A 20,648-nucleotide genomic window follows, 5' to 3' on the forward strand; every position below is an offset into this window, starting at 1 on the left:
GGTGGTCACTGTCTCATGGCATGTATATGTAAATGTATTCTTTAAATGCCAATACTGTCTCTCGTAGTGTAATTATGAAACCCTGCTCATGATCAATCAATCATAACTGTACAAGGTATAGAAAGAAGAAATTATATTGCTGGTCTACAATTTGAAAATGTGCAGGAATAAACAGTAAATAAATTATAGCATGTATGAATTATAGAATAACAGAAATGTTACAGTGCAGCAGGAGGCTATTTGACCTATTGTGTCTGCACCAGCGCTCTAAATGAGTGTCATGACTTAGTGCCATTTCCCTGCCTTTTCTTCTTACCCTTGCACATTGTTTCTATTCAAATAATCAGTTAATGGCCTCTTCAATGTCTCCATTGAACCTACCCCCATCACACTACCAGGCAGAGCATTCCATATCCGAACCACTGTGAAAAGACTTTTTTTCTCACGTCAAAATCACTTTAAATCTATGTCCTCTCATTCTTGATCCTTTTATGCATGGGAATAGTTTCTCCCTATCTACTCTGTCCAACCCAGCCATGATCTTGAACAACTCTGTCAAATCTTCTCTTAGCTCCCTTCTCTCCAAGAAGAACAGCCCCAACCTCTCCAATCTATCCTCATAACTGAAGTTTAATATCCCTAGGACGATTCTTCTGCATTCTCTCCAATGTGTTTACATCCTTCCTGTCGTGTGGCACCCAAGACTGTATGTACTCGACTAGCTGAAGTCTGACTAGTTTCTTATATAGGTTTAGCACAATCTCCTTGTTCTGGCACTTTGTCCCTATTAATAAAGCCCAGAATACTGTAAGCTTTATTAACAGTTCTCTCCATTGTATGCTTTATGCTTTATTACTGTATGCTTTATTAACAGTTCTCTCCATTTGTCCTACCACCTTCAGAGTTCTACGCTCACACATACCCCGGACCCTCCTTAGTCATTGTTATTGTCTCTCCATGTTCTTCCTACCAAAATGCATCACTTCACACTTCTCCACATTTGATAGCTGACAGATGAAGCTCAATCTGCTCCACTATAGCCTTTTTGAAGTTCTACATTAGCTTCACAATTTACAATACTTGTGCAAACTTTGGAATTTTCCCCTGCACTCGAAGGTCTAAATCATCAATATATAGCAGGAAATGAAAGAGTCCCAATACTAACCCCTGGGAACTGCACTGCAAAACTTACTCCAGCCCGAAAAATGGCCATAAACAATTACTTTCTGTTTTCTATTTCTCAGCCAGTTTTGTACTCATATTGTTACTGCCCCTTTTATTCCATGAGCCTTCTCACAAGTTTGTTGTGTGACCCTGTATCGAGAGCCTTTTGAAAGTCCATGTATACCACACCAATAGCATTACCCTCATCAACCTTTCTGTTACCTCTTCAGAAATCTCCAGCTAGTTTTTTGAACATGATTTCCCCTTAAGAAACCAATGCTGGCTCTTACTAATCAATTAGTTTTTCCATGTGACTACTGCTATCCTGAATAATTGTTTCTAGAAGCTTGCTCACCACTGACTGCTTTGTAATTGCTGGGACTATCCTTACAACTTTTTTGAACAGGGTATAACATTTGCAATTCTCCAGTGCTCTGGCACCTCCTCTGAGTCTAGAGAAGATTGGAAGATTATGGCTGGTGCCCTACAATTTCCATTGTCACTTCCTTCAATATCCTTGGATGCACCTCTTCCGGTCTTGGTGTCTTGTCAACTTTAAGTGCCAACAGTCTATTTAACACATTCTCCTTATGAAATCCCCTAGAGACAGAATTTTAACATTGTCTCCATGGCCTGGGTTACATCTGCTTCCTTAGTAAAGACAAACGCAAAGTATTCACCTTTCAGCCATGCCCCCAGTCTCCGTGTGTAAATTTTGTTCGCCTTCCTACTCCCCTACCTTTTTGGACGTTTAGCACAGATGGTGCACAGCAGCTAAAATAGAAAATGGTTACATATTGCGAGTCTTATGGCATAACATAAAAGTTCACTGTATAAATAAATTATAAGGATGACATTATATTGGGAAGGAGGAGAGTATTATCTTCACATTGTACAAGAAACAACAAAGCACAAAAGAAATTGCAACACTGTGCCTGAAGAAGAACCTAGAAAGAAGAGTACTTCAACATCACCTGAGTTTGTTGAAGGGATGGAATTACTTTCCATATCTGTCTGGCCATTCCCCCTTGCTGCCTTGCGTTATTTATTAACATGTGGATCTTATTAATCCAGTCAGATTTGTGTTTGACAATGTTTAGCCAATCAGTTCAGAATGGTTTTCATGGTAATGCAAAATTAAACAAAATTACCAGCTTACTGCTTTGTTTATTAGAAACCTCTTCTATTCATTTATGTATGTTTAAAGTATGAAATTATGTACCAATTTTCTTCCTTAGGGGCAGTGCATAATGAACTTGCCTACCAGCCTCCCATATCCAATCATCCAGGTTAGTAAAATAAAAATGAAATCTGATAATTGCATAACTTACGTTACTCATGGGCACCTTATAATAATGATCCCACCTTATGAGTCAGAATTGATCCTAAGTTAGGATAGCACCTTGCATTAAATCTTAAAATTAGACATTTATCAGATGTATGTCTGGGAACCAAAACGCATTCAGCAATAAAATTACACTTTTACTTACATTAGGAACAGTAGCGATGAGAGTTCAATAATTGCACATATCAAATTGAATTTGTGCATTGAAATGTTTGAGTTACATTAGCTTATCCCCTCTGAATTCAGTTGTACCTTTCTGTTAACTCTAGTGTTTCCGTGTTTCTAGTGTTTTGAATTCACCCAAAATTAGTGAGATTTTTGATTTTTCAGATAATGAAATGCAGTTTGCTGAATAAATTTTTGCTGACATTAATAACCCTTAGAATTTAATTTGATTTTGATTTTTTATTATTATCACATGTATTAGTACTCAGTGAAAAGTATTGTTTCTTGTGCGCTATACAGACAAAGCACACCATTCATAGAGCAGGAAATGAAGAGAGTGTAAAATGTTGTGTTAAAAGCTGCGTTGAAGTTTACTACGTACCCAACTGTGTGGGGAAGCTGCACTCCCACGTTAAAATGAAGTTTATTTTTGATGCAAGCTGATGTAATGAACTCATAATTTTAGTGATGGTCAATACCCTTACAGTAGAGGAAATATCAATCCTTAATTGTGCATTTTTGGTTTTTCACTTTTGCGTGAGGAAAAGGAATTTATTTCTATTCATTCAAGGGATGTGGGCATCACTGGCAATATCATTGAGTTGTTTGCTAGACCATGCCAGAGGACAGTTAAAAGTCAAACATGTTGTTTGATGAGTCTGGAGTTACTTTTATAGGCAATTTTGTAAGAATGGCAGATTTCTTTCCCGATAGAACCAGCCTTCTACTTTTTTCTCTAGGAAGTATCAGATGACTGTTCAGCCTTTTGGAGAAAATGAGCAGTTTCAACTATAAATATTTTTAAATGTGAGTCAGAGCATATTACAAAGAACAAAATCAGCCCAGGAAACAGGCCCTTCGGCCCAACGAGCCCACGCTGCCATCTCAACACCACCTGTCCACCCACGACCCCTGTCTAATGTTTTATGGCCATCCAGATTTTCCCTGTTCATTTAGGTGTGCAACTTAATATTAATGGCAATTGATCTTAGACTCTAAGCATGTTTGTGCTGCTGACCAATGCCTTTGAGGAGCTAAATTAATTATACAGATTATTTGATATACAGATTCTTAAAATTTAAGAGTTTTTTTTAATTTTGTCACAGAATGTAGGTGCAGTGGCAAGGCCAGCATTTGTTTCTCGTTTATATTTGCCCTTGATGTAAGAGGCTCGCTAGACCATTTTCAGAGGGCAGTTAATAGTCAACCACAGTTCTGTGGGTCTGGAGTCACATGTAGCCCAAGACCAAGGATGGCAGATTTTGCCCTTAAAGGGCATTAGTGATCCCGATGGATTTTTACAGTAGTCAGTGATAGTTGTCATGGTTATCATTACTGAAACTAGCTTCATAATTAAGATTTATATATTGGTTCAAAAGGGATTTGAACCAATGTCTTTAGAGCATTAGCCAGGGTCTCTGGATTACCAGTCCAGTAAAAAGTCTGACAACACCAGGTTTTAGTCCAACCGATTTATTTGATAATACTCACAAGCTTTCGAGGGGACTGCCTCTTTGTCAGGTGAATGGAGAGTTCTGGCCTCAGACAGAGCATATAAAGCACAGACAGTTTAGAGATTACTGATTAGAATGCGAATCTTTACACCTAACCTGCTGTTCAAGACCTGAAGTTGCTGACAATGTGAGTGGAAGGAGCACTGATCACAGGTTACAGAGATGTGTATTGTCTCCAGACAGTACAGTAAGTGAGGTTTTGCAAACCCAGGCAAGTCACGGGGGTTACAGATAGTGCGACATGAACCCAAGATCCCTGTTGAGACCGTCCTCGTGTGCGGAACTTGGCTATCAGTCTCTGTTCAGCGACTCTGCGCTGTCGTGTGTCGTGAAGGCCGCCATGGAGAATGCTTACCCGAAGGTCAGAGGCTGAATGCCCGTGACCACTGAAGTGTTCGTCAACAGGAAGGGAACAGTCTTGCCTGGTGATTGTCGAGCGATGTTCATTCATCCGTTGTCGTAGCGTCTGCATGGTCTCCCCAGTGTACCATGCTTCGGGACATCCTGTCTTGCAACGTATCAGGTAGACAATGTTGGCCGAGTTGCAAGAGTATTTACCATGTACCTGGTGGATGGTATTCTCACGTGTGATGATGGTATCCATGTCGATGATCCGGCATGTCTTGCAGAGGTTGCTGTGGCAGGGTTGTGTGGAATTGTAGTCACTGTTCTCCTGAAGACTGGGTAGTTTGCTGCGAACAATGGTCTGTTTGAGGTTGTGTGGTTGTCTGAAGGCAAGAAGTGGGGGTGTGGGGATAGCCCTGGTGAGATGTTCGTCTTTGTCAATGATATGTTGAAGACTCCGGAGATGTTGTAGCTTCTCTGCTCCGGGGAAGTACTGGACGACAAAGGGTACTCTGTCCACTGTGTCCTGTGTTTGCCTTCTGAGGAGATCGGTGCGGTTTTTCGCTGTGGCGCATCGGAACTGTCGATCTATGAGTCGAGCACCATATCCTGTTCTTATGAGGGCATCTTTCAGGGTCTGGAGGTGTCTGTCACGATCCTCCTCATCTGAGCAAATCCTGTGTATACGGAGGGCTTGTCCATAGGGAATGGCTTCTTTAACATGTTTAGGGTGGAAACTGGAGAAGTGGAGCATTGTGAGATTGTCTGTGGGCTTGCGGTACAGTGAGGTGCTGAGGTGACCGTCCATAATGGAGATGCGTGTGTCCAAGAATGCAACTGATTCTGGGGAATAGTCCATGGTGAGTCTGATGGTGGGGTGGAATTTGTTGATATCATCATATAGTTGTTTCAGTAATTCTTCACCATGAGGCCAAAGGAAGAAAATGTCATCGATGTATCTAGCGTATAGCATTGGTTGAAGATTCTGTGAAGTGAAGAAGTCTTGTTCGAACCTGTGTATGAAGATGTTGGCATATTGAGGTGCAAATTTGGTCCCCATGGCTGTTCCATGTGTCTGGATGAAAAACTGGTTGTTGAAGGTGAAGACATTGTGGTCCAGGATAAAGCAGATGAGTTGTAAAATTGCATCTGGAAACTGGCAGTTGTCAGCATTGAGTACTGAGGCAGTCGCAGCAATGCCATCGTTGTGGGGGATGTTGGTGTAGAGCGCCGAGACATCCATTGTGACGAGGAGTGTCCCTGGTTCAACTGCTCCGTGTGTGCTGAGTTTCAGTAGGAAGTCCGTAGTGTCGCGACAAAAGCTGGGGGTTCTTTGTACAATGGGTTTCAGGATGCCCTCGACGTAGCCGGAGAGGTTCTCTCACAGAGTCCCATTGCCTGATACGATTGGACGGCCAGGTGTGTTTGCCTTGTGTATCTTTGGGAGGCAGTAGAGATCTCCAATGCGGGGAGTACGTGGAATGAGAGCACGGAGGGTGCTCTGAAGGTCCGGATCAAAGGTCTTGATCAGATTGTTGAGTTGACGAGTGCGTTCTTTGGTCGGATCTGTGGGTAACTGTCTGTAGTGTTCCTCATTGTTTAGTTGTCGGTACACTTCTTTACAGTAATCCGTTCTGTTCAGTATGACGATGGCCCCTCCTTTGTCTGCTGGTTTGATGACAATGATGACAATGTCCCCTCGAAAGCTTGTGAGTATTATCAAATAAATCGGTTGGACTAAAACCTGGTGTTGTCAGACTTTTTACTGTGTTTACGCCAGTCCAACGCCGGCATTCCCACATCATGATTACCAGTCCAGTGACATTACCACTTTGCCACCACCTTTCACCTCTTCTTCCGTCATGCACAGTGCCAAAATTCACTTCATAAAAACCATATTTAGAACAGTACAGGCCCTTTGGCCCTTGATGTTGTGCTGAGCTTTTTCTGAAACCAAAATTAAGCTATCCCACTGCCTATCATTCTGGTTCAACATGTTCTTGCATTAGTTAGCTTCTAAATCTATGTTGCTGTTGTCATTAAGAGCAAATTTAAGGAAGTTTTAAAGTGAAATTCACAATCCCTTCACATTCTTTCTTTGCACATCTCTCAATTTCAATTTCACTTTCACTCTTTTGATCATTGGTGGAATGAAATACCGATCCTTTATAGTTCTTTAAACTCACGATGAAATTTGTGCAATTCACGTGTCATTACTTTATATTTGAATCAGTGACAATGAATGCCTTTGATACAATTCTTGCTCAGAATTCAGTTGCACATATATTCATCTCAGCGACGCAGCAGAAACTGGTGACATTCTGTTGCTAAATAGGTTCGTTAGAACTTAGTGGCTAATCTAACTTTGGAAAATGGAGATTTAATGGAAGTGTCATTAGTCAGAACAAAGAACAACCCAGCACGGGAAACAGGCCCTTCGGCCCAACAAGCCCGCACCGCCGCATCACCCTACACCTATTCTACCCTGCGTATCTACAAATAGAACCCCTGACTTAGCCAGATTCAGGGGAGAATAGTGTCAATTTGGTAAAACCAGTCAGCCTAAGAGCACATCTTTGGGGTGTGGGAGGAAACCGGAGTGCCCGGAGGAAACCCACACATCCACAGGGAGAATGCACAAACTCCCACAGACACAGGCCCAAATCCATGTATCTGCACAGCTAGCAGTGCTAGTCACCGAGCTGTTGCGGCGCCCGTCTACCGGTCCAGGATCAAGCACACACCCCGACACGAAGTACTAGGCCACTCCCGGAACCTCCAAGAGCAGCCCACGCAGGACCCACCGTGTGCATGCCCCTTGTTTGACAACGAGGTGGACCTCCACTTGCGGAATAAAAAGACAAAAACGTTAATCACAAGCCTGCCTTTCCGGTGTCTCCCGAGGTTCTAACCCTTATTTAATAACCCCTACCATAACCCTCCATCCTTGTTTCACTCATGTGCCTATCTAACTGAACCTTAAACGAGTCCAACGTTCCCGCCTCCACCACCCTACTCGGTAGCGTGTTCCATACCCCCACAACTCTCTGCGTAAAGAACCTTCCTCTCATATCCAAATTATACCTCTCCCCCCTCACCCTTAAATCATGTCCTCTTGTATTTGTAACCAATCTAGGGAGCAGTCTCTCACTATTGACTCTGTCTATTCCCTTCAGTATCTTATATACCTCTATCATGTCCCCCCCTCAATCTCCGTCTTTCCAAGGAGAACAGTCCCAGTTTCTCCAACCTTTCCTCGTAACCCAGCCCCTCCATGCCAGGCAACATCCTGGTAAACCTCCTCTGCACCCTTTCCAGAGACTCCACGTCCTTCCGGTAGTAAGGTGACCAGAACTGGATGCAGTACTCCAAATGCGGTCTAACCAACGTTCTATACAACTGAAGCATTAGACGGCAGCTTTTAAACTCTATACCCCTTCCTATAAAGGCTAGCATTCCATAAGCCTTCCTGACAACATTCTCCACTTGTGTCGCAACCTTCATGGATTTGTGAACCTGCACTCCCAGGTCCCTCTGTGTTTCTATATTCCTAATTTGTCTACCTTTAATCACATAGCTCCTCTCTACATTATTCCTTCCAAAATGCATCACCTCGCATTTGTCAGGATTAAATTCCATCTGCCACCTATCTGCCCAATGCACCAACCTATCTATATCCTGTTGTATCACCTCACAATCCACTTCGGTACCCGCCAACCCTGCCATCTTGGTGTCATCAGCAAACTTGCTGATCACACCACCTACGCTCTCTTCCAAGTCATTTATGTAGACTACAAAGAGGAGAGGTCCCAGTAGTGAGCCCTGCAGCACACCACTGGTCACTGGCCTCCAGCCGGACAAAGTCCCCTCCACAACTACCCTCTGTCTCCTATTACCCAGCCAGTTCTCGATCCACCTAGCTACCTGACCTCGTATCCCATGCACCTTAACCTTTTCTACCAGCCTACGATGAGGGACTTTGTCAAACGCCTTACTGAAATCCATATAGATGACATCAACGGCTCTCCCATCGTCAACCGTTTTTGTCACCTCCTCAAAGAATTCCACCAGATTCGTAAGGCAAGACCTCCCTCTAACAAAGCCATGTTGCGTATCCCCAATCAGACCGCAACGCTCCAAATGCTCATACATCCTACCCCTAAGTACTTTTTCCATTAATTTCCCTACCACCGATGTCAAACTCACCGGCCTATAATTTCCAGGGTTATCCCTACTACCTTTTTTGAACAGCGGTACCACATTTGCTACCCTCCAGTCTTCTGGGACCTCACCTGTGTCCAAAGAAGAGACAAAGATTTGCGCCAGAGGCCCAGCAATTTCATCTTTCACCTCCCTAAGCAGCCTGGGATAAATACCATCAGGCCCCGGAGCTTTATCCGTCCTTGCGCTACCTAAAAGCCCTAGCACTTCCTCCCTCGTAATAGATATTTCCTGCAGCTGATCCTCAGCTCCCTCTAACAGACCGCACGATTCCGAACCCCTCTCCTTCGTGAATACCGACGCAAAGTATTCATTCAGGAGCTCCCCCATTCCCTCGACTCAATACATATCTCCCCACTTTTGTCCCTGAGAGGACCAATTTTCCCTCTAACTACTCTCTTGCTCCTAATATAGGAATAAAATGCCTTTGGATTTTCCTTAATCCTACCAGCCAAAGCCATTTCATGCCCTCTCTTCGCCCTTCTAATTCCCCTTTTTAGCTCCCTCCTACTCTCTCTATATTCCTCCAGCGCACTCTCCGTACCCAGTCGTTTCGACCTAACATACGCCTCCCTCTTCTTCCTGACCAAGTCTTCAATACCCCCTGTAATCCACGGCTCTCTAATCCTACCTTTCCCATCCTTCCGCTTAACCGGAACATACCTCCCCTGCATCCATTTCATTTTGCCCTTAAAAGCCTCCCACTTGCCAACTGTGGACTTGCCAGCTAACAGTCCCTCCCAATCAGTGTCCTGCAGCTCCCTCCTAATCCTGCCATAGCTCGCCTTTCCCCAGTTCAGCACCCTCCCGTTCGGCCGGCACTCGTCCCTTTCCATTTTTATCCTAAAGTAGACGGACTTGTGGTCACTATTAGCCACATGTTCGCCTACCTCTACCTCAACCACCTGCCCCGGCTCATTACCCAACACTAAATCCAGTATAGCCCTTCCCCTAGTCGGACTAGTTACATACTGCTCTAGAGACCCTTCCAAAACACATTTCACAAACTCCTCTCCCTCCGTACCCCCAGCTCTAAGCCCCCTCCAATTCACTCCAGGAAGATTAAAGTCACCCACTACAACCACCCTATTCTTCCTGCACCTATCCAAAATGCCCCTGCAAATGCCTTCCTCCACTGACCTCGGGCTGTTGGGTGGCCTATAGTACACCCCTAGCAACGTAATCTCTCCCTTTTTATTCCTCAACTCCACCCACAGTGACCCAATCCCTATCTCTTCTATATTGTCCTCCCTCTGCACTACTGTGATGTTTTCCTTGACTAACAGTGCCACCCCTCCACCTCTCTTCAACCCTCCTCTGTCACACCTAAAACACTTGTACCCAGGAACATTCAGCTGCCAGTCCTGCCCTTCCCTTAACCATGTCTCTGTTACAGCCACCACATCTAACTGCCTCACAAACATCAAGGCCCTAAGCTCATCCGTTTTCCCTGCCACACTCCTAGCATTGAAACAGGTGTTTATTTAACGAATAAAAAACTCCATATATATTTCACAAAGCAAATGTTACTATCAGTCACATTTGCCAGGCATAGTCAACATTACAATAAAACTGGAAACTGGACTGGCTGATGACTTGAAGACAAACAAGGCACCACAACAGGAAGTTCCAAGTACCATGTTGTGGTAACTTTGTATTGCACCTCTCAAATTGTATCCCAAGAAATGAAAAATCTTTCTGAAAGTTGAAGTATAGGGAAAGAGAACATGTTTTGAGAAGAAAAGATAACTGATTGTTATTAGCATATTAACACAAAAATCTATTGTGATATCTCAGTTATCCTGATCACTTACAAGGTTGCACGGGAAAAGGCAAACATCTATGACCCAGGGTAGCACTTATCACAGCAAAGGAAAAACAAATGCTAGTGTTCAGGTGACAATTGTCTGGTGAGGCCAAATTGGGTAAACACAGTAAAAAGTCTGACAACACCAGGTCCAAGTCCAACCGATTCACCCGATAGCAAACTCTCAAGCCTTTGGGGCCCGTCCCCTCGCCAGGCGAACTCTCCATTCACCTGACGAAGGGACAAACCCCAAAAGCCTGCGAGCTTACCATCAAACAAATTGGCTGGACCTAAACCTGGTGTTGTCAGACTTTTCACTGTGTCCACCCCAGTCCAACACCGGCATATCCACATGGAGGCCAAATTGGACAGGGATGACGGAGAACGGAGTTGAGGAGGAACTTCTTCACTCAAAGGGTGGTGAATCTCTGGAATTCTCTGCCCGTTGAGGTGGTGGAGGCTGCCTCGCTAAATATTTTTAAGACGCAGATTGATGGGTTTTTGATAAGCGAGGGGATTAAGGGTTATGGGGAGAGGGCGGGAATGTGGAACTGAGCCACGACAGATCAGCCATGATCTCATTGAATGGCGGGGCAGGCTCGAAGGGCTAGATGGCCTACTCCTGCTCCTATTTCTTATGTTCTTATGACATCAACACAGCATCTTTTAGGTAGCAGCTACATCTACTTTGCTGTTTTTATCAACAGCAAAATCAATCATCTTATAAAATAAATTTTCTGTTTTGGTGCAGAAACCCATGCACTTGAATTTAGTTTACTAGATATAAGAACATGAAAACGCAAGAAATAGGAGCAGGAGTAAGCTATTTGGCCGCTGTGCCCTTAATGAGTCGTGGCTGATCATCTTTCTCAACAACATCTTACTGCACTATCCCTACATCCCTCAATTCTCTTAGTATCACAAAAACAAAATATGATCTTAAGCCACATATAAAAACATTAGGAAAAATGACCAGAAGCTTGTTCAAAAAGATGATCTTTAAGAAGGAAAGAATGCTGGAGACGCAGAGAATTTTAAGGAGGGATTTGGAGAGCAAAAGGCTGAGGCAACTAAAGGCACAGCCATCAATGATAGAGCAATTAAAATCTGAAGAGGCCAGAATTTGATGAGTGCAGATATTTTGAAGTGGTTGGTGGAGATTACAGAAGTGAGGAGGGGGCGAGGCTATGGAATGGTTTGAAAACAAGGATGATAATTTTAAAATCTGAGGCACTGTTTAGGAGCCAGTGTAAGTCAGCAGTTAGACAGTGATGGGTGAATGGGACTTGGTGCACATTAGGTTGCCAGCAGCAGAGTTTTGGATTACCTCAAGTGTATGGAGGCTTTAGAAGACTACATCAAATAGTCAAGTGTGGATATAACAAAGACATAGATCATGGTTTAATCAACATATGTAAGCTGAGGTAGAGCAGAGTCAGTTCATGTTTCAGAGGCAGAAGCAGCTGGTCTGGCATGCATATGCAGCTTGAAATTCATCTTGGGGTTGTATTTTATTCATTTGTGAGACATGAGCATTGCTGGCTTGCCAGCATTTATTTCCAATTCCTAGTTGCTTCGAGGGCAGTTGAGAGTCAGCCATGTTGCTGTCGCTCTGGAGTCGCATGTAGGCCAGACCAGGTAAGGAAGACAGATTTCCTTCCCTAAAGACTTTAGTGAACGAAATGGGTTTTTCCAATAATCAACAATAGTTTTGTGATCATCTTTAGATTCCTAATTCTGGATATTTTTTATTCAAATTTCACCATCTGCTGTGGTGGGGAAAGATCCCATTGTCGTGGTCCGTGTAGATGCCAATGATACAGGTAGAACAAAGACTGAGCACAGTGGTTAGCACTGCTATCTTACAGCACCACGGATCCAGATTCACTTCCAGCCTTGGGTGAATATGGAGTTTGCATGTTCTCCCTGTGTCTGCATGGGTTTTCTCCGGGTGCCCCAGTTTCATCCCACAGTTACAAAGACGTGTAGGTAAGGTGGATTAGCAGGGATAGGGTTGAGGGGAGGGTCTGGATGGGATGCTGTTTCTGACACTTGGTGCAGATTCGATAGGTCCACTGGCCTCTTTCAACACTGTAGGGATTCTGTGATAAGAATAGAGCTTCTACTGAGGGAATATGAGCAGCTAGGGTGTAAATTAAAAAGCAGAACCAAAAAGTTAGTTATCCCTGGATTACTACCTGAGCCACAAACTAACATAGTGGGGAACGGTTGGTGTGGGAGAAATGGATTCAAATTCATGGCACATTGGCACTAGTACTGGGAAAGGTGGGAGCTATTCCATGAGACAGACTCCGCCCAAGTCATGCTGGGACCAGAATCTTGGCGATTCGCATAACTAAGGCTGTACATTGGAAAAATGCTAATATAACACCTTTATTGAAAAAAAGGAGGGAGGCAGAAAGTAGGAAACTATAGATCAGTTAGTTTAACATCTGTTGTTGGGAAGATGTTAGAATCTTTTATTAAGGAAGTAATAACAAGACATTTGAAAAGTCTAAACATAATCCATCAGAGTCAGCATTGTTTCATAATTGGTAAATAGTGTTTGACTAATTTATTAGGGTGGGCAGCATGGTAGCACAGTGGTTAGCACTGCTGCTTCACAGCTCCAGGGACCTGGGTTCGATTCCCGACTCAGGTCACTGTCTGTGTGGAGTTTGCACATTCTCCTTGTGTCTGCGTGTGTTTCCTCAGGTGCTCCGGTTTCCTCCCACAGTCCAAAGATGTGCGGGTTAAGTTAATTGGCCATGCTAAAATCGCCCCTTAGTGTGCTGTGATGCTTAGGTTAGAGGGATTAGCGGGTAAAATATGTAGGGATATGGGTGGGTTTGTGGTCGGTGCAGACTCGAAGGGCCAAATGGGTTTTATGATTCTTTGAAGATACAACAAGCAAAGTAGAAAATGGAAATCCTGTAGATGCAGAATATCTCAACTTCCAGAAGGCATTTGGTAAGGTGCTGCACAAAATCAGTACACAAGATAAGATCATATGGGGTTAGGGGTAGTTTATTAGCTTGGATAGAGGACAGGCTAATCAGCAGAAAGCAGAGTGGGGATGAATGGGCCAGTTTCTAGTTGGCAAGATGTAATTAGTAGGGTGCCTAGGGTTCAGTCCATGGCCCCAACTACTTACAATCTTATATCACTCCAAATAGCTTTGAGATGAAATATCTCAAGGCCTTGTTCATTGTCGCCAGTGACTTCAACTAGGCCAATCTCAAGGGTGTCCTACATGATACCATCAGCACGTCTGCTGTCCCATCAGACGCCCAACATCCTCAACCGTTGTTACACAAGCATCAAACATGCTGATCATTCTATCTCTTGTTCATGCTTTGGCAAGTCAGACCACAAGGCTGTGCTCTTGCTTCTGGCTTGCAAGCAAAAGCTGAAGCAGGAGAATCCAGTAAAGAAAGTCGTACCACTCCTATGGGACTACTTCAAGTCGGTGGAGTGGTCAATTTTCAAAAACTCAGTGATCAACCCAAATGTGTATGCCACTGCAGTACCAGACTTCATTAGTAAATGTGTAGGAAACTGCGCCAAAGAAGCCAGAAACCATGGATGAACGGGGACATCCACTGTCTATTGAAGTCCATATCTGAAGCGTTCAAGTTGGATGTCCCTGTTTGAATCGGAGATCAGTAAGAAGATGCCACCTGCCCCAACAGACTCAGTCAAACCGCTATCCAAGGTTACCATCTCAGACGTCAGATTAGCCTTTTTCAAAGTCAACCCAAGAAAAGCGACTGTCCTGGCTGGGGTCCCCAGATGAGAAATTAGATCATGTGTGGACCAGCTGGCAGGAATATTCGTGTTCATTTTTAACCTCCTTACTCTGATATGAGGTTCCTATCTGCTTCAAGAAGGTGACCGTCATTCTTGTACCAAAAAAACAGGCAGCGTGTCTTAATGACTACTGCCCAGTGGCTCTGACATCCATCATTATGTAGTGCTTCAAGAAGTTATTCATGGTGCACATCAACTCCGGTCTCCCAGATTGCCTGGATCCACTACAGTTCGCCTATTGTCACAATAATTGATACCCATTGGTATCAATGGGTGCTATTCTGATTGGCGGTTGGTGACTAGTGGAGTGCCTCAGGGATCGGTGCTGGGGCCTCAGCTATTTACCATTTATATAGATGATCTGGAGGAGGGGGCTGAGTGTAGGGTGATGAAATTTGCTGATGACACGAAGATGAGTGGAAAAGCAAATTGCGCAGAGGGTGTGGAAAGTCTGCAGAGGGATCTGGATAGCTGAGCGAGTGGGCGAGGACCTGGCAGATGGAGTATAATGTTAGCAAGTGTGAGGTTATCCACTTTGGCAGGAATAATAGTAGGAGGGTTTACTATTTAAAGGGCGAAAAGCTGCAACATGCTACAGTGCAGAGGGACCTGGGGGTCCTTGTGCATGAGTTGCAAAAACCCAGTCTGCAGGTGCAGCAGGTGATCAAGAAGGCGAATGGTATGCTGGCCTTTATAGCGAGGGGGATAGAATATAAAAGCAGGGAGGTCTTGCTGCAACTGCAGAGGGTACTGGTGAGGCCGCAGCTGGAGTACTGTGTGCAGTTTTGGTCGCCACACTTGCGCAAGGATATTTTGGCCTTGGAGGGAGTGCAGAGGAAGTTCACTGGGCTGATACCGGAGATGAAGGGGTTGGACTATGAAGAGAGACTAAGTAGACTGGGCTGTACTTGTTGGAGTTTAGAAGGCTGAGGGGGGATCTTATAGAGACGTGTAAGATAATGAAAGGGCTGGATAGGGTAGAGGTAGAGAGATTCTTCCCACTTAGAAAGGATAGCATGACTAGAGGGCACAGCTTCAAGATAAGGGGGGTGCAGTTTAGATTGGAGTTGAGGAGGAACTTCTTCACTCAAAGGGTGGTGAATCGCTGGAATTCTCTGCCCGTTGAAGTGGTGGAGGCTACCTCGCTAAATATATTTAAGTCACGGGTAGATAGGTTTTTGACAGACAAAGGAATTAAGGGTTATGGGGAGAGAGCAGGAAAGTGGAACTGACCCACTTCAGATCAGCCATGATCTTATTGAATGGCGGGCAGGCTCAAAGGGCTAGATGGCCTACTCCTCCTATTTCTTATGTTCTTAGAATAAATCCACAGCAGACGCCATCTCCCTGGCCCTATACTCAACCCTGGACCACCTGGATAACAAGGACACATATGTCAGGCTCTCACTTATTGACTACAGTTGAGCCTTCAATATCATTATGCCAACAAAACTCATCTCCAAACTTGTGGCTTTGGGCTCTGTTTCTCCCTTTGCGACTGGATACTTGACTTCTTAACCCATAGACTGCAATCAGTAAAGATAGGTTAAAAACATCATCTCCATGATTATCCTCAATGCTGGTGCCCCACAAATCTGTGTCCTCAGCCCCTTACACCTATGACTGTGTGGCCAAATTCCCCTCCAACTCCATTTTCAAGTTTGCTGGTGACACCACTGCAGTGGGTTGGATCTCAAACAACGACAAAACAAAATATAGGAAAGAAATAGAGAACCTAGTGAAATGGTGCAATGACAATAATCTCTTCCTCAATATCACTAAAATAAAGGAGCTAGTCATCAACTTCAGGAAACGTAGAGGTAGGACATGCCCCTATCTACATTAACAGTGTTGGAGTGGAGATGGTTGAGAGCTTCAAGTTTCTAGGTGTTCAGATCACTAACAATCTGTCCTGGTCCACACCGATGCCATAGTTGAGAAAGCCCACCAACGCCTCTACTTCCTTAGATGGCTCAGGAAATTTGGCATGTTCACTATGACTCTCACCAATTTTTAGAAATGCACTATAGAAAGCATCCTATCTCTACGTATCACAACTTGGTATGGCTCCTGCTTTGACCAAGACCTCAAGAAACTACAAAGGATTCTGAAAGTAGCCCAGTTCGTCACGCAAACCATCCTCCCATCCATTGAATCTGTCTACACTTCCTGTGCCTTGTGAAAGCAGCCAGCGTAATCAAGGGCCCCATGCACTTTGGACAATACTCTTCCACCTTTTGTTGGGAAAAAGATACAAGAATCTGGAAACATTTACCAACAGACTCAAGAACAGCTTCTTCCCTATTGTCATCACATTTTGAATGGTCCTGTTATATATTAAGCTCATCTTTTTCTTCTTCTTACCTGTAATTGCAACACTATATCCTGCACCCTATCCTTTCCTTCTATATGTACTCTATGAACGGTCTGTTTTGACCATATAGTGCACAAGAAACAATACTTTTCACTGTATCCCAGTTCATATGACAATAATAAATGAAATCAAACAATCTATATTAAGGATTTGGATGCAGGGATAGTAAGTACCATTGTCAAATTTGCAGATGACAGTAAAATAGGTGGACACTAAGTTGCGATGAAGAAATAAGAAATTTACAGATGGATGCGGATAAATTAGGTGAGTGGGCCAAAATTTGGTAGATGTAGTTTAATGTGGATAAGTGTGAGATTATCCATTTTGGGTCAGAAAAATAAAAAGGCAATTTGTTATCTAAATCAAGAGAAGTTTCATAATGTTTCTCTGAGGCAACTGGATGTCTTGTACATGAATCGCAGAAAACTTAGTATGTAGATGCAGTAGGACATAAAGAAGGCAAATGGAATTTTGACATTTATTGCAAAAGGAATGGAGTATAAAAGTAGGGAAGTGTTTCTGCATCTATTTATGGCATTCGTGCGACTGCATCTGAAGTAGTATGCACTGTTTGGTCTCCTTGAGAATGAATGTGGTAGCATTGGAGGCAGTTCAGAGGAGGCACACTAGATTGATTCCAGAGATTAAGGGTTTGTCTTATGAAGAGAGATTGAGCAGTTTAAGCCGATACTCTCCAGAGTTCAGATGAGAAGAGATCTAGTTGAGATATACCAGATTATAAAGGGGATTAACAAAGTACAAAGTGAGATAAAGAGAGGTTGTTGCCTCTTGTGGGGTAACCTAGAACAAGAGGTCATAGTTTTAGGATAAGAGATAGCAGATTTAAAACAGAGATGAGGTGAAGCTACTTCCTTCAAAGGGTGTGAATCTGTGGAATTGCTAATTAAAAATCTGTATCTCCTCAAATTTACTCAGTGCCCCACCATCCACTCACTGCATTTTAAGGTAGTGAAAAAGACAACTCCAGAGGATCTGTAACTGGCAACAACAGAACTGTTATCAATACCTGCAGTGCTAAAAAAAAGAAAGCAGTTATGTTTGAAGTTGTTAAAATCAAGTGTTGATGTAGAAGATTACAAAATGCCTGATCAATGTGTTGCTGTTCCTTTATTCCATTGAGTGTCACAGAAGAAAAATCTAAATATGTGTTTACCCTTAGAAGTTTTGGATTGTAAGCCCACGTTAAATAAACTTAATATAAATAGGTATGGTCATTTTAGGATCATGAACAATGTAAACGGCATGCACTTTGTTTGAATTCAGGCCCAGGAGGTGAAAGGGAATTAATTTTTTTTGGTTAAGATCAGGTGTAGTATCGACATGCTGCACTTGGTTGAAGTCATTAGATTACATTTCAGCTTCATTTGAAGCAATGTTTTTAAAGCGGCATCTCGGCCTTTTGGCTAAGATGCAAATTAGATCAAGCCTTGGAGGAGGAGCTATGCCTACTCCAATCAGCTTGGATCATGTAGATCAAGCCCAAGACAGGTGGTGAGAGCCCTGTCTTGTCAGCTTGGATCGGGAATGTCCCAACTTGTTGGGACTCTGAATTGGCTTTAATTTGACTTGATTGGATTGGACAAAGAAAAAGAAAAACAAAGAACAAAGGACAAACAAAGAAAAAATTTAGTTTTTTTTACATAACCTGAGTGCAAGTAATTACACACTTAAGAGAGGAGTGTGAAGTTATCGTGTTTAAAATAGGTACATGCTTTCTTGTCAGTGCAACCCAGCCAAGCGACCTTGGATTCCAATTATTTTGAGATCTGTAATTTTTTTTCAGTTTCAGTAATGTGAAAATTCTAAACATGTTGAGTAGCAGGCTCTCCGTTTGTCAGTTGCGGTACAAAACATAGTTTTTTTTTCTTGCTAACGCTTAGTGTATCCAGCAATATTAAACACAAGTTTCCAAGTATGCAACAGACAGATTTTGTTAAGGTTTAATGTATATGTGTAATCCAATTTCTAGTTCCTGAATACTGGTGTTCAATTGCTTACTTCGAGATGGATGTGCAGGTCGGTGAAACCTTCAAAGTGCCATCTAGCTGTCCTGTGGTTACTGTTGATGGATATGTGGATCCCTCTGGAGGTGACCGCTTCTGTCTGGGCCAACTCTCCAATGTTCATAGAACAGAAGCCATTGAGAGAGCCAGGTAAAAAAAAATGTGTGGGAGAAGGAGTGGAAGAGTGTTTTTGATGCAATTTATTTGAATTATATGTTGTATTTCAAACTAAAACATTGCAGTAAAATACTGTTTTAATCTAATGTAGATTTCTGATGTCTTTGAATTCAGGAAAATGTCAACTGCTGCAAAAGAAATCTCTTCACCTGTTCAAAACTGTGTAGCATAGTCCCTGTTAGTTTCTGTGGGAGAGAAGTGTGAAGCTAGCAGTATTGATATATCTCTGTGAACACAGCATGCATTTGCAGGGTCAGGTTAGTCCAAGGCTCATGAGAGGAATTCCTTGAAAATTGTTCTTGTATAGCCACCATCATAGTTAGACTACATTAATGCAGTCTCTAAAGATATAATCACTCCAAATCCAGTACAATGGAATGCATGTATTTTTGACAAGTTTTTGTTTCAGCACAAACATTACTTATTTAAATGCTTTCATGGCCTAGATCTTCCCTTTATCCTTCACCATTAGTTCTACAATGTCATGTACCCCGAACACTTCATTTCTCACTCCAGCTTATTTTACATTTTTCCCTTTCATTCACTCACCAATAGCAACTTTCAACCTCAGAGGACCACCAATCTGGAATTCCCTATCTAAACCCTTCCACTTCACTCTCAAAACAGCCCTTAAAATCAATATCTTTGACTAAGTGTGTGCTCATACCTGCTAATACGTAGCATTTATGAAGCATGTGACAATTGTTTGTATTATTGGTACAGTATAAATAGCTATGAAATGTATCTGTGTACAAGTGGACGTGTGTCTGGCTAATTAACATTTTCAACCTAGACTCAATAAGTGGCATTTGTTTGATGCAAATTGGGATATTAGTTTTGTGGTTAGTGCCCAATCAGACTACAAAAACAAAAACAGAAAAGTGTCCTTGCATTTAATAATCCTGACACCATTATGCCAAATATGCTTTAGCCAGATTGCATGTCCCAATGGGATGCACAAACCTGCTGAAAGTAGGATATGCATCCTCTGAAAAGTTTTGGCAGTATACTGGGTTTCTTCACTTCCACTCAGCATTGTCTTACCTGTTTCCCTTAAATTAGATTTTCCGTTAATAGTTGGTTCACAGCCAGCACATTTGTAATGTCACGAGAAAGCAACTCATTTGTAAGTCATTTCGGAAAATTACACTACAGTTGTAACATTTCCAATTTTGACTGCATTAAGTTTTAGTAAGTGGGAAGATGTTTAAAGCCACGTAGCAGCACAGAAAAAAATGTTGTAAGATCAGTGAGAAACTGGGAATCTTGGATTCCCATTGTTATTTACATTTATGCATTCCATCTTTTAGTTAATTAGAACAATGCGAATGATTGGTTTCGTAATATAAAAGCAAAATACTGCAGATGCTGGAGATCTGAAATAAAAATGAGAAGTCCTGGAAAATCTCAACATGTCTGGCAGCATCTATGAAGATAGAAACAGAGTTAATGTTTCAAATCCAATATGACTGTGTTTGGGAGGGACAATTTGTAGATTAAACATAAGGAGGTTGTGGCGTAAGGATGGCACAGTGGTTAGCACCGCTACCTCACAGCGCCAGGAATCCGCATTCGATTCTCGGCTGTGTTACTGTCTGTGCGGAATCTGCACATTCTCCCTGTGCCTGTTGTGTTTTTTCTGGGTGCTCTGGTTTCTTCCCACTGTCTGAAAGACATGCTGGTTAGGTGCTTTGGCCATGCT

General features: G+C 42.9%; 1 protein-coding gene across 1 annotated transcript in view; it reads left to right on the forward strand.

Annotated features, from left to right (window-relative positions):
* The window catches only part of smad4b (SMAD family member 4b), a 104,787-nt gene that overhangs the window by 68,928 nt on the left and 15,211 nt on the right, over positions 1-20,648 (forward strand). Inside the window, exons 8-9 of the mRNA XM_080208208.1 lie at positions 2,403-2,453; positions 18,736-18,919. Of these exons, the coding sequence (XP_080064334.1) occupies positions 2,403-2,453; positions 18,736-18,919 (235 nt within the window). The remainder of the gene's footprint in view (positions 1-2,402; positions 2,454-18,735; positions 18,920-20,648) is intronic.

Source organism: Carcharhinus amblyrhynchos, chromosome 1 (genome assembly GCF_965287045.1).
Source record: "Carcharhinus amblyrhynchos chromosome 1, sCarAmb.v2.hapA, whole genome shotgun sequence".
Classification (NCBI taxonomy): domain Eukaryota; kingdom Metazoa; phylum Chordata; class Chondrichthyes; order Carcharhiniformes; family Carcharhinidae; genus Carcharhinus; species Carcharhinus amblyrhynchos.